Below are 14,105 nucleotides of genomic sequence, written 5' to 3'. Positions count from 1 at the left end.
TGTAATTAAAGTTGTCCATTTTACATTTTATAATTTTCTCTAGTTCTTGTTTGGTCATAAATTCCTCCTCTCTCCAAAGATCTGATGGGTCAACTATCTCTTGCTCTCTTAATTTGCTTATGCCATCACCCTTTATCTCAAATCATGTACCCATTTTGACCTTATTTTGGGATGGGATATGAGGTGTTGGTCTCTGACATATTATTTTCCAATTTTCCCAGTAATTTTTGTGAAATAATGAGTTTTTTCCCAGAAGCTGGAGTTCAGAGGTTTATCAAATACCAGATTATTATAATCATTGATTATTGTGTCATGGAGCTAACTTATTCCACTGATCTACCACTCTATTTATTATCCAGTACCAAATGGTTTTGATGACTGCTGCTTTATAATAGAGTTTTAGGTCTGATACTGCTAGACCACTGACCTTTGTATTTTTTCCATTAATCCTTTGATATTCTTGAGCTTTTGTACTTCCAGATGAATTTTGTCATTTTTTCTAGTTCTATAAAATATTTTTTGGCAGTTGATTAGCATGGCATTGAACAAGTAGACCAATTTAGGTAGAATTGTCATTTTTATTATAGGAGCTCAGCCTAACCACGAGCAATTGAGATTTTTCCAGCTGTTTAGATCTCACTTTATTTGTATAAGAAGTGTTTTGTAATTGTGTTCATACAGTTCCTGGGTTTGTGTCAACAAATCCAGGAATCCAGATACCCAAATATTTTATTTTAACTACAATTATTTTAAATGGAATTTCTCTTTCTATCCCTTGCTGCTGGGCTTTGTTAGTAACATACAGAAATGCTGATGATTTATGTGGGGTTTTTTTATATCCTACAACTTTGCCAAAACTGTTAATTAATTGTTTCAAGTAAGTTTTTGGATAATTCCCAAGGATTCTCTAAGTATTCCATCATATCATTTGCAGAGTGATAGTTTTGTTTCATCATTATTTATTCTAATAGATTCTAATAGAATTCTAATAGAATCTAATAGAAAAGAAATTCTATTTCTTTTTCTTTTTTATTTCTACAGCCAACATTTCTAGTACATTACTGAATAATAGTAATGAAAATGGGCATCCTTGTTTCATTCCTGATTTTATTGGGAATGCATCCAAATTCTCCCTATTATAAATAATGCTTGCTGCTTATTATTTTAAGAAAAACTTTTTATTCCTGTGCTCTTTAGTGTTTTTAATACAAATGAGTGCTGTATTTTGTCAAAAGCTTTTTCAGCATCTATTGAGATTATTATATGATTCTATTAGTTTTGTTATTGTTATGGTCAATTATGATAATAGTTTTCCTGATATTGAACCAGCCCTGCACTCCTGGTAAAATTCCCATTTGGTTATAGTGTATTATCTTGATGATAAATTGTTGTAATCTCTTTGCTAATAATTTATTTTAAAATTTGGAACTATGCCTAAAGAGCTATCAAACTGTGTATACCCTTTAATCCAGTAGTATCTCTACTGGGTCTGTATCCCAAAGAGATCTTTAAAAAGGGAAAAGGACCCACATGTGTAAAAATGTTTGTAACAGCCCTTTTTGTACTGGCAAGGAACTGGAAACTGAGTGGATTCTCATCAATTGGAGAATAGCTGAATAAATTATGGTTATATCAATGTTACTGAATATTATTGTTCTATAAGAAATGATGACCAGGATAATTTCAGAGAGTCCTGGAGAGATTTATATGAACTGATGCTAAGTGAAGTGAGTAGAACCAAGAGAACACTATACACAGCAATAACAAGATTATTTGGTGATCGATTCTGATGGATGTGGCTTTTTTCAACAGTGAGGTGATTCAGGCCAATTCCAGTAGACTTGTGATGGAGAGAGCCATCTGCATCAAGAAAGAGGACTGTGGGGATTGAGTGTGGATCACAACATAATTATTTTCACCTTTTTGTTGTTTTTCTTGTGCAGCATGATAATTGTGGAAACATGTATAGAAGAATTGCACATGTTTAACATACATTGGATTATTTGCTGTCTAGGAGAATGGATGAAGGGAATAGAGGGAGAAAAAATTTGGAATACAAGGTTTTGCAAGGGTGGATGTTGAAAAATATCTTTGTATATATTTTGAAAATAAAAAGCTATTAAAAATAATGATTTTGTATTAATATTCATTAGGAAAAAGGGTCTGTAATTTTCTTTCTCTGTTTTGGCTCTTCCTAGTTTAGGTATCAATACCATATTTGTGACATAGAAGGCACTTGGAAGTACTCCTTCTTTACATATTTTTCCAAAGAGTTTACATAGCATTGGAATTAATTGTTCTTTAAATATTTGGTAGAATTCACTTGTAAATCCATCTGGCCCTGGGTATTTTTTCTTAGGGAATTCATTGAAGATTTGTTCAATTTCTTTTTTCTAAAATGGTATTATTTTAGAAATTTGTTTTCTCTTCTGTTAATCTGGCCAATTTGTTTCTTTTTTTTTGTAAATATTCATCCATTTTGATTTGATTGTAAGACTTGCTGGCTTACAGTTGAGCAAAGTAGCTCCTAATTATTGCTTTAATTGGTGATAAGTTTACCCTTTTCATTTTTGATGCTGGTAATTTGGGTTTTTTCCTTTTTCTAATCAAATTAACCAAAGGTTTACCTATTTTGTTTTATTAACTCTTGATTTTGTTAATTGATTAATTAATTTAATAACAGAACATATTAATTAACATGAATTTATTGATAATTAATCATTCATTTGATTAATTAATTTATTAATTGATAATTATTAATTTCATTAATAATTATTAATTTTTATTGATTAATTAAGTTTAGTAGTTTTCTTAGTTTAAATTTGATTAATCTCTCCTTTGAGTTTCAGAATTTCTAATTTGGTATTTAATTGGGGCTTTAAATTTGTCCTTTTTCTAGCTTTTTTCATTGCATGCCCAGTTCATTGATCTCTTTCTCTATTTTATTCATATAACTATTTAGAAATATAAAATTTCCCCTCAGAACTGCTTTGGCTGTATCCCATAGATTTTGGTATATTGTCTCATTATTGTCATTCTTTTGGATGAAATTATTGTTTCTATGATCTGTTGTTTGACCCAATAATTCTTTAGAATTAGATTATTTAATTTCCAATTAGTTTTTAGTCTATTTTTACCTGGCTCTTTATTAAATGTAACTTTTATTGCATGATGGTCTAAAAAGGAAGTCTTTATTATTTCTTCCTTGACTGTGAGGTTTTTATGCCTTAATACATGGTCAGTTTTTGTCCAAGTGCCATGTACTGCTGAGAAAAAGGTGTGTTCCTTCCTGTCCCTATTTAATTTTCTCCAGAGGCCTATCATGTCTAAGTTTTCTAAGATTCTAACTCAGTAATTTCTTTCTTGCTTATCTAATTCTAAAAGGGAGAGCTTGAAGTCTGCCACTAGTATAGTTTTGCTGTTTATTTCTTAGTGTAACTGACTTAATTTCTTCTCTCAAAATTTGGATGCTGTACCATTTGATTCATATGCATTTGATAGTGATACTACTTCATTTTCCATGGCATCCTTTAACAAGATGTAGTTTCCCTTCTTATCTCTTTAAATTAGATCTGTTTTTTTATTTTTGCTTTATCTTAGATCAGAATTGCTACCCCTTTACTTCAGCTGAAGCATAATAAAATCTGCTCCAGCCTCTTACCCTTACACTGTGTATATCTGTTTCAAATGTGTTTCTTGTAAACAACATATTGTAGGATTCTGGCGTTTAATCCATTCTGCTATTTGTTTCCATTTTATGGGAACATCTTATTCACATTTACAATTATGATTACCATATCTGTATTTCCTGCCATCCTATTTTCTCCCCTATATATACTTTTGTTCTCTCTTCCCACTCTGTCCATTTTTAGTAGTTTTGTTTCTAACCCATTTCTCCCTCTACTTGCCCTCCCTCCTCCTTTCTCTTACATTTTTTTCCTAATGTTTCTGTCCTCCCTTCTATCCAGTCCCTCCCTTTTCTTTCCCCTTTCTTTTCTACTTCCTTATAAGGTATGATAAATTTTATTCCCAACTGAGTGATTATTCCCCCTTTGAGTCAAAACTGATGAGATTAAGCTTCAGACAATGCTAATCCCATTCCCTTCTTTCCCTATATTGTAATAAGTTTTCTGTGCTTCTTTATGTCATCTAATTTGTCCCATTTTAGCTCCCCTTCCTAATACAATCATTTTTCCATCTCTTAATGTCCTTTTCTTTGATATCATCACATCAGAGTCCACTCATATTCATACTCTCCATTCACATATACCCCCTCCAACTGCCCCCCCCCAAAAAAAAAAAGTAAAAAAGAGTTATCGATATCATTTTTCCATCTAGGATTGCAAACAGTTTAATCTTTAAATAGCATATATTTTCCCTATTTCCCTATGTTTCTCTTGTGTCCTGTCTTTGAAGATTAAATTTTCTGTTTAGTTCTGTTTTTTTCTAATAGAAATGATTGAAAGTCACTTGCTTCATTGAAGATCCATCTCCTCTGAATGATGATGCTCAGTCTCACTGGGATAGTTGATTCTTGATTGTAAGCCCAGGTAATTTGCCTTCCAGAATAGGGCTTCTGGGGCCTCTGATCCTTTAGTGTAATTGCTGCCAGATCCTGGGTAATCCTGACCGATGCTCCTCAATACTTGAATTGCTTTTGTCTGACAGCTTGCAATATTTTTTCCTGGAGACTGTAGTTCTGGAGTTTTGCAGCAATGTTTCTAGGGATTTTCCTTATAGGATCTCTTTCCAGAGATGATTGATGGATTCTATCAATGACTATTTCCCACTTTGGTTCTAGTATATCAGAGCATTTTTCCTTGATGATCTCTTAAAAAATGCTCTCTGAACTCATTTTTTGGACTTCAGGTAGTCCAATAATATTTAAATTGTCTCTCCTAGATCTATTTTTCAGGTTGGCTGTTTTTCCAATGAGATATTTTACATTTTCTTGCATTTGTTCAGTTTTTTTTAGTTTTTTTGACTGCTTCTTGATGTATCATGGAATCATTAGCTTCCATTTGCCTGATTCTAATTTTTAATGTGTGATTTTCTTCAGTTAGCTTTTCTATCTCTTTTTCCATTTGATTAATTCACTTTCCAAGGTGTTTTCTTCAGTGGATTTTTTCTGAATTTGGCCAATTGTGATTTTTAAGGAATTTTTTTTTCAATTTTTGTCTCTCCTTTTCTATTGACTCTATCTTGCATACCTCTTGTTTCTTTTCCCAATTTCTTATCTCTCCTTGCCTTTTAAAATCTTTTATGAGAGCTTCCAGGAAGCCTCTTTGGGCTTGAAACTATTAATATCATTGAGATTTCACCTGTGGACATTTTGTCCTTGTGTAAGTTGGTATTTTGGTCTTCCCTGATTTTTATGGTTAAGGTTCTTTTCTGTTTCTTGCTCATTTTATTTCTTTCTCTTAACAACCCCCTCTTATTTTGTGATTTTTATAGTCCTGGGGTACAGGGGGTGCTGTCCCAAACTACTCTGAGCCTTGCCTTTGAGCATTGAAGCCCCTTTTGTTTGATGTCTTGCTCCCAACACAGGGTAGCCCTACCTGCTTTATCCAAGAAACAGCCTGGTTTCCTGGCAGTTTTCCAGGGGCCCTTTGTGTTTGGTGTCTTGCTCATAACAAGGCATAACCCCACCTGCTCTTTCCAGGTAATAGCCTGGTTTTCTAGGTTTGTAATTTGCCCTCTGTACTGAAACTAGAGGTTACTTCACTTGTCTGCTCTGCTACTGGGCCAGGATAGAGGGTTTCAGTTGTTGATTTACTGTGATTAAGACCCTCTCACTAGCTTTCCTGGAAACTGTCTGAGCTGGACTGAGCACCCTTTTCACCCTAGTGAGATTAACCTTTCTTGAAGTCCTTCCAACCTATCTTGAGCTGAAGAGTGATTTCATTCCATCAAGCTCTATTCAGAGGCTTGATTTAATGTGGTTTTCTAGGGAAACTGGGAAAACTCAAGAAGCTTCTTGGCTCTACCCTTGGAATTCCCCTCTATTATATATTTTAACTGAATAGTATCTCAAATTAAGCATGTCTAAAAGAGAATTATCTTTTTTCTCAAACTCATCCCTATCCCAAACTTATCTAGCTTTGTCAAGTGCATCCATTCCTCCAGGCACTGAGGTTCACAACTTTATTATGTTCAGCTTATTCACTTTAGCCAACAAATCCAAACAATTCCCAAGTCTTGTCATGTTTCTCTCCATAATGTTATTTGCAATTATTTCTTTCCTAGTTATACAAACACTAGGCCCTAATTACTTCTCACCTAGTTATGCCAGAAACTAAGGTTTCCCTGCCTCGTCACTTACCATTCCAATCTATTCTTCTCACAGCTTACAAAGTGATTTTCCTAAAGCATAACTGATTTTCTTAATCAAAAAATTCCAATTTTTCCTTTTGCCTTTAAGACCAAATAGAAATCCTTCTGTTTAGCTATTAAAGCTCTTCCCAATCTGGTCTCAATCTACCTTTCTAACTGTATTTATGCAATATTCTCCTTGCCCTCCTCTATAGTTTAGCTAGCCCAAGCTTGCTGTTCATTCATTCCTTCAAATTCATTATCCTGGGGCCAGAATGAAGATTTTATTTCATTCGTTGCTGGTGGTGTGAGGGCTGTTAAGCCCTTTTCAAGACTGCTCATCCACCTTTGATGTTTATCGTCACTCAATTCTCACCTGTGACTCCAAGAAGCTATAGAATGTACAACAGTCACACCCCAGTAAAACCATCTTGGCAGATAGGTTATGGGTAACTGACAGATCTCAAACCATGGTGGTTTGTCTGCTCTGAGCACATGAAGACTTCCCTTGGTAGAATGGGTGGATGAGAAGAATTTGTTCCAATGACCATGAAAGCAAATGCTTGGAGCACTTTTTCCATTGTACCAGCTGTCCTGTATTTAAGTTTTAGTAGAGGTTTATAGCATGGACACACTAGATAAGAGGACAGTCGTATCAGTCCTATATATATCAGAGCCCCCACTATTTCCAATTCCAGGTTGCATAGTAAGTTTTTTTCCCACAAGAGGTATGTGGAGTCATTTGGAACAACTTGATAGAGCTAATAAAAAAAGAAAAAAGAAAAAAACAGGCAGCAACATATAAATGGAAAGAGTTCTATCCAAAGACTCAGGATCTGAGTTCTTCACCATTTGCCTGTTTGACCTTAGTTAAGTCATTTTTAAATGTTCATTTACTGAAACTAAATTGGTTTTTTTAGTCTTCTGTAACATGACAAAGTTGGCTTAGATAGCTTCCAAGATCACTTTTAGTATGAAATCTATGATCCTATAACAATCATGGATTCCTTTCCCCCAATTATATATTAAAACATTTTTTAAACAATTTTGTTTTGAGTTCCAAATTCTTCCTTCCTTTTCTCCCTCCCAAACCTATGATTTTCCTAATTTTTACCTGGGACTTCTATATACCAACAGAGAATGAGCTGGAACTTCTTAGTTTTTTAAACAAATTTTCTTATACTGTCACATCCTCCCTTTCTCTCCATCATCTCAGTGGACCACTTGAAAAAGGAATTGGGTTACTATAGATAATATGAAATATCTGGGAGTCTACCTGCCAAGACAATGTCAGGAACTATATGAATACTTTTTACAAAACACTTTCAACACAAATAAAATCAAATTCAATAAATTGGAAGAATCTAAAATCCTCATGTGTAGGCCAAGCTAAAATAATAAAAATGACAATTCTACCTAAATTAATCTACTTATTCAGTGCCATACCAATCAAACCCCAAGAAATTATTTTACAGAGCTAGAAAAAAATAACAAAGTTCATCTGGAAGAACAAAAGGTCAAGCATTTCAAGGGAATTAATGAAAAAAATTCAAATGAAAGTGGCCTAGCTATACCAGACCTAAAACTATATTATAAAGCAGCTGTCATCAAAATATTTGGTACTAAGAAATAGAGTAGTTGATCAGTGGAATAGGTTAGGTTCACAAGACATAATAATCAATGAGTATCGTAATCTACTATTTGATAAACCCAAAGACCCCAGCCTCTGGGATAAGAATTATTTGACAAAAATTTCTGGGAAAACTGGAAATTAGTATGGCAGAAACTAGCCATTAACACATACCTAACACAAAGTTAAAGTGGAAATGGGTTCATGATTTAGACATAGTGATATTCACAACTTAGAAGAACAAAGGATAGTCTACCTCTCAGATCTGTGGAAAGAATTTGCCACCAAATAAGAACTATATTAAGTTATATTATATTACATATAATATAATATTATCATATTATATTAATTTATGAATGGATGTGGAAAACTGCATTTGTTTTGAAAATTAAAAAACTAAAAAAAAAAAAAAAAAGAATTGGGGACTTGGGACTGGCAAAGTCCAAAATACTATGAGAAACTTAAACTTTACTTTCACTTTAGAGATTTAAGCTGTAGGAAATGAGGAGTGGGGACCAGAGAAATTCATTGTGTGTGAAAATAGGTATATAGATTGATAAGTAAACATGGCAAAGAAATCCACTTTGGCCGAAACTGACGATATGTGGAGAGTAATATATGACATGATTAGAAAGACATCTTGGAGTCAGATTGTGAAAGGCTCTAAATATGGGAAGTACTGTTATTCAGTAAACATTTCAGAACTAAATTTGAGTGGGCTATAAAATTGTCCAATTTGACCCAGTAATTCCATTACTAAGTATGTATTCCAAAGAACTCAAAGAAAATGGGCTCACATGTACAATAATATTTATAGCAGCTTTTTGTGGTAGCAATGGATTGGAAGTTGAGGAATATCATCAATTGGGGAATGGCTTAACAAATTGTGCAATGCAATTGTGACGAAGCACTATTGCGCTATATAGGAAATGAAGAGGGGATAGCTTAAAAACAAAAACAAAAACAAACAAGTCTTATATGTGCTGAAGCCCAGTATAGTGAGAACAACTTCCAAATCATTATACGCAATTATCATAACAATAATGACCTGCAAGACCCGGCTACTCTGATCAATAACACCATCCAAAACCATTCCAAAGGACTCATGATGGGGGGAAAAAACCCCACCGCTATCCACTTCCAGAGAGAACTGATGAACTCAAACAAGTATTTTCTCACTATATTTTTCTTATTTAAAAAAAAAAAAACTAAAATGGAACTATATCTTAAATGATTTCACAAATATAATTGTTACCATATTGTTCAACACCTCACTGGGTGAGGGAGGAAGGAAGGAGAGAACTCAACACTTAAAATTAAAAGAATGTTACAATTTAAAGTTTACATCAGAGAGGAACACTAGGAAGCAGTCTGCAATCTCTGAACGAGGAGAATTAATATTTGGGTGCCGAGGATACTTGTAAAAATCCAAAGTGGTAGAACCACTAACAAACGAAAAATACTTTTATTTTGCCGGACCAAGAGGCGGTGGATGTACAAGTGCTGCACCAGTGCCTGTCCTCCAAGACCCCAAAGGCTTTCACCTACAAAAGGGATTAAGCCAGGCTCGGCTTCTTCCCAGAAAGAACAAAGCACAAATAGGTAATACAAGCTGAAGCTGTATATTTATTCTAGGTTAAGAAAAAAATGGACGGGTCTATCTGGGGAAGTCTTCTTGCCCAGTCTGGAGGGCCATTTGTGGGTCAGATTATGGTCTGATACTGCTCAGAGTAGGCCCAGAGGGTGGGACGAGGACTGAGGGCGGCCGCCAACATGGAGGGCTCCCAATAGGAGCAGGCTTGTTAACAGTTTTGCCGCCAGGCTAGGGGAGGAGCCGGAGCTTGGTACGCCCACTTGGCTCTCCTGAACCCCAGCTCCATCGCAGGCTTGACGCCAGGAGGGTGGGTTCTGGCTTTCCACGAGCAGCGTACCCCAGGCACTCGGGTCCAGGGCCAAACTAGAGCAAGGATGGCGCTGGGAGCTGGTCGGGCACGAGAGCCCATGTGGCGCCCGCCGACGCCACCCCCGCGCTTCCTCCTCCGGGTCGCCACCCCCGTGGTCGGGGCAGCTCCGCTCCTGCTCCCCCCGGGGATGTGCCACAGGTGTTCGGGCTCCGACCTCACTCTGCTCTCGGCGGCCTTGAGATGCCCCTGCCCGCGCCTGCCGCTGCCCCCGCCGCCGCCGCCTCCCCTGCCGCTACCGCTCCGCACGGCCCTTTGGCCGCGGCCACAGGAGCCAACGGTCGCCGGCCCGGGGCGGGGCCCCGGGGTCCCGAGGGCGAGCTGCTGGTCCCCTATCCCCAGCACTGCCGCTGCGGTCGCCCGCCCCGCGCCCAGCTGCCGGCCCGCGGCCCCCAAGGTAGCGGCCCGAGCAGTGGCCGGCGCGAACGCGCGTGGGCCGGGTCGCAGAGGGCGGGGGAGGACGGCGACGTCCCCGCTCCCGGCCCTTTCCTTCGGCCTCGCGGCGCCCCAACTGTCCCGAGGGCCCCGGCGGCCTCGCGCAGCCTCCCGCCAGGGACCCGGCGTCCCGCGTCCCGGGCGTCAGGACGGACAAGCGCCGCTGCGCAGGCGCAAGGCCCCTCCTTCACAGCTCGCTCTTCTGCCCGCCACGCCGCGCGCACAGGACAGCGGGCAGCGGGAGAAGCCAGTGGCGGCGGCCGCAGTGGCCGGAGAGAGAGGGGAGCTGAGCTCTAGCGGGGGCCCCGTGGCCCAGCTCAGCGGGTGAGCGGCGGGGAAAGACCGCCCCCGGCCGCGCCAGGATCCTCGCCTCGCTCAGCCGCGGCCCGGACTGGCCCTGCGGCCTCGGCCTGAGGGAGACGTTAGGCCCGTGCGCGGACGTTGGGGGGCGGCGGGCTGGGGGCGAACGTTGCGGAGCTGGGGTCCGGCCCGCGAGAGCGGGGAAGTGCTGGCCCAGGGCAGGGGACTGAGTGGCGGGGGATAGAGCCGCGGGCGGGACTGACAGAGGAAAAGGGTGGGGAATGAGCCTCGAGGCGGGGCTGGAAGCCGGAGCTTTGCATCCACTTTTTGGTGCACCCCCACGAGCGGACCCGGGGGCCGGGTGGACTTCGAGCCCCAACTCCCGGAGAAGTCTTGACAGCTCCCGGCCGGGGGGCGGGGCTGCGGGGCTAACCCGTAAGCTTGACCATTTTGCCTTTTTTTTTTTTTTTTTTAATTTTAATAGTTATCACAGCTGGTGTTAAAATTTTGAAATAGCTCCTTTTCTCACGCACATGTGTGGCTTCTCGATCCTCCTCTAGTGTAGGAAGCATGTCGGACCAAGAGAGGATCCAGGAATGCCTGCGCAAGGAGATTCGCTCGCTGCTCATCTCCACCAAGGATGGGCTGACCCCGCAGCAGCTAGAGAGGGAATACCTCTCGATGGTGGGCAACCACCTGCCTCTCCGAATCCTGGGGTACCGCTCCACCATGGAGCTGGTCCTGGACATGCCAGACGTGGTCAGCGTCTGCCCCTGCGGCGACGGCACCGTCATCCTCAAAGGTAGCTGAGCCCCCCCAAGGGACTCTTGGCTTTAAGGACCGTCTGTGTAGTGTTTAGTCGTGTAACTTTCAGGGGCGCCAGGTACTCAGAGTGATCGGGAATACCAGTGTCACAAGGCCCATTTGGCATCCATAAAGTGGATCTGTGAACTCAGCTGAGGGAATAGGGGTCACAGCCATGCCTGCTTATGTTGCATGACTCTTGTCAGTATTGTCCTAGAAATTCCCCACATTCTGGGGGCCAGCTAGAGTGAGGATACCAGTGCAGGGCAGGGCCCTTCTACAAGTAACCCAGACTTTTTTTGGTGAAACCTTCTTTCTAATTCTGTATTTGTGATGTGTTGCACATCCACTACGCACCTCTCTGCTGCCCTCAGTTCCAGTTTTTCAGACTCTTAACATTTTGTCATTTGTAGCCATATAATTTCACCAGAAGAATGTTGACTTTTAAAAGATAGGCCTTTGTTTCTGAGAACTTAGTGTCTTGAAAGATAATAGATCATTTCCCAAAGGCAACCCAGTAAATTTCCCTTTTCCTTTCAGTTTTGGGTGTGACTTACAGCTTTGCAGGATCTGTCCAGGAAAAATTTTTCTTATAGACATGACCTATAGGTTGTTCATCCAATGATGTTATAATGATAACAGACATTCTTTATAGCCTTTTATTTTTTAAGTGAAATTCTTGAGTTGGGAGCCCATCTAGAAGATTACCAACATGTTTTGGAACTTGATGTCAGCCAACTGGCATATGCAGACAGAACTACCTAGAGCACTTACCCAGCTGTCTGAAATTTGTTTGACTTGGACTTTGCATTGGATCTCTTCTCTTGAGTAACTGACCATTAAAAAACTAAAGTTACATCACTTATATTTTCCACTTTAGCTCTCTCAACCTGCTAAAAATCTTTTTCTGATAGGAATGCTCAGAGACTCACTGAACAAAACTATTTTGATTTAATTTTTCATAAATTGTTAATAATTTTAACATAGATGGCAGATATCTTGTTGGATTTTTGTTTTACCAAAAATCTCCTGTTCTTGTAGTCAACAAGCTTTTAAGCATAGAGAGAATCTTAGCTTTTCTATTGTTTTTCAGTCCTGTTTAACTCTTCCTGGTAGGATTTCCTTAACAGAAATCCTTAACAAGGAATTCCTTAACAGAAAGAGGAAAAAACTGAGGCAAATAAGGTGAAGTGACTTGCTCAGATCACATAACTGGTAAGGATGTGAGGTCAGATTTGAACTCAGGGCTTCCTGACTCAAAGCCTGACTTTCTTATCCTCTGCCATCTATACGTATTAATCAATTATGTGATAGTAATGATGTGGTCAGCTAGTGAATGTTGTTTTTGAAAACTGGCCTTTTTTTTTTTTTTTTTAATATTCTCTGCCAAGGTTGACCTTGATGCACATGTAGATTATTATTATAATTTTGTAGTTGAAGTAGACATGATTTAGTGGTTATTGATGTTCTTTCTCATATTTTTTGGTAGTTCAAAGATGTTTTTCCATGCCTTTATTACCACCTCCTTCCATGTGACTTTAGAAGTTAATTTATATTCTCCATTGGTACAAGCCCTGGATCATCATTTCTTTTCTTTTTGACAAATTAAGTCAAGTATTTTCTCATTAAGATGATTCTCATTAAGATTTTTGAGACTCTTGGTCATTATGGCAATTTATTTACATCTTGAACATCTATATGAAATTAATGTAATTTTTTATATTGATGTCCTTTTCTCCATGAATTCCCTGGGTAACTACATCAAGAACTTGTATAAATAGGTCAGGCTGAAATTATTATAATTGCGCTTGCTATCATTTTCTTGTGTGTATTCTTTCTACTTTTGTATTTTAATTATTGCTTTAACAAGCCCAGTCTTGACTACACAGACACTTGATTAAAAATAATTTATCAGTAACAAGTTATTTTCTATCAATAATTTGGGTCATTTTTGTTATGTTATTTAGTGCTTACCTTGTCCAACACCTTATGATTTTCTCAAAGCGAATATTCATGGTGTATATAGAGCTGTGTTATCTACAGTCCTTGTCTTCTCTCCTTACTCCCGAGCAATATTTTCCAGTGTAGTGGTTTGTTTCTAGTCCTACTTTTGTATTATTTTTGTATATCAAATTATGTCTTAGATTTTGAAGTTCTTAAGTTCTTTGTAAAGGTTCTCTATCCCTTTGCCTTCAAAGGATGTTGATGAATATGGATCTTTTTGGATATAATCTTTCAGAAAAATAGTTAATATGAACACTGCGATAGGAGATGATTAGATGTCCATAAACTGTCTCAGATGCCTTTGGAAGGATGATAAAAACCACCTCTAGCAAGAAAGCCAAAATCAGTAAAATTCAGTTCTTCTAATATGTCATTAGACAAGGTTCTCAAGTTAATTCTTTTAGATGGTCTAAAAATAACTATTAACATCCTCTTCCCTCTTTTCCTTCACTTGATCACTGTAGTTGAAGAAGCAGAAGTTGGGAAAGGGCATGTACATGACTTATTTTGCATTTTTTTTATTTGGTTGTCATGGACAAAAAAAATTATCAAGTATTTAATTAACTTACTGAAGATGAGCATTTCTCTACTTAGTTAATCTGATTCTCAAAAAGCAAATGCCATCTGTTACTAAGACTCTTATTAGAAACCAGACAGAA

General features: G+C 38.7%; 1 protein-coding gene across 1 annotated transcript in view; it reads left to right on the top strand.

Moving 5' to 3' along the window:
* The first annotated feature begins 11,137 nt into the window (after positions 1–11,137).
* The window catches only part of TDRD5 (tudor domain containing 5), a 59,232-nt gene continuing 56,264 nt past the window's right edge, over positions 11,138–14,105 (top strand). Inside the window, exon 1 of the mRNA XM_051998854.1 lies at positions 11,138–11,440. Within this exon, the coding sequence (XP_051854814.1) occupies positions 11,209–11,440 (232 nt within the window). The 5' untranslated portion in view covers positions 11,138–11,208. The remainder of the gene's footprint in view (positions 11,441–14,105) is intronic.

The sequence above is a fragment of the Antechinus flavipes genome, chromosome 4 (assembly GCF_016432865.1).
Source record: "Antechinus flavipes isolate AdamAnt ecotype Samford, QLD, Australia chromosome 4, AdamAnt_v2, whole genome shotgun sequence".
NCBI lineage: Eukaryota > Metazoa > Chordata > Mammalia > Dasyuromorphia > Dasyuridae > Antechinus > Antechinus flavipes.
This window is presented reverse-complemented; position numbering and strand designations above follow the sequence as displayed.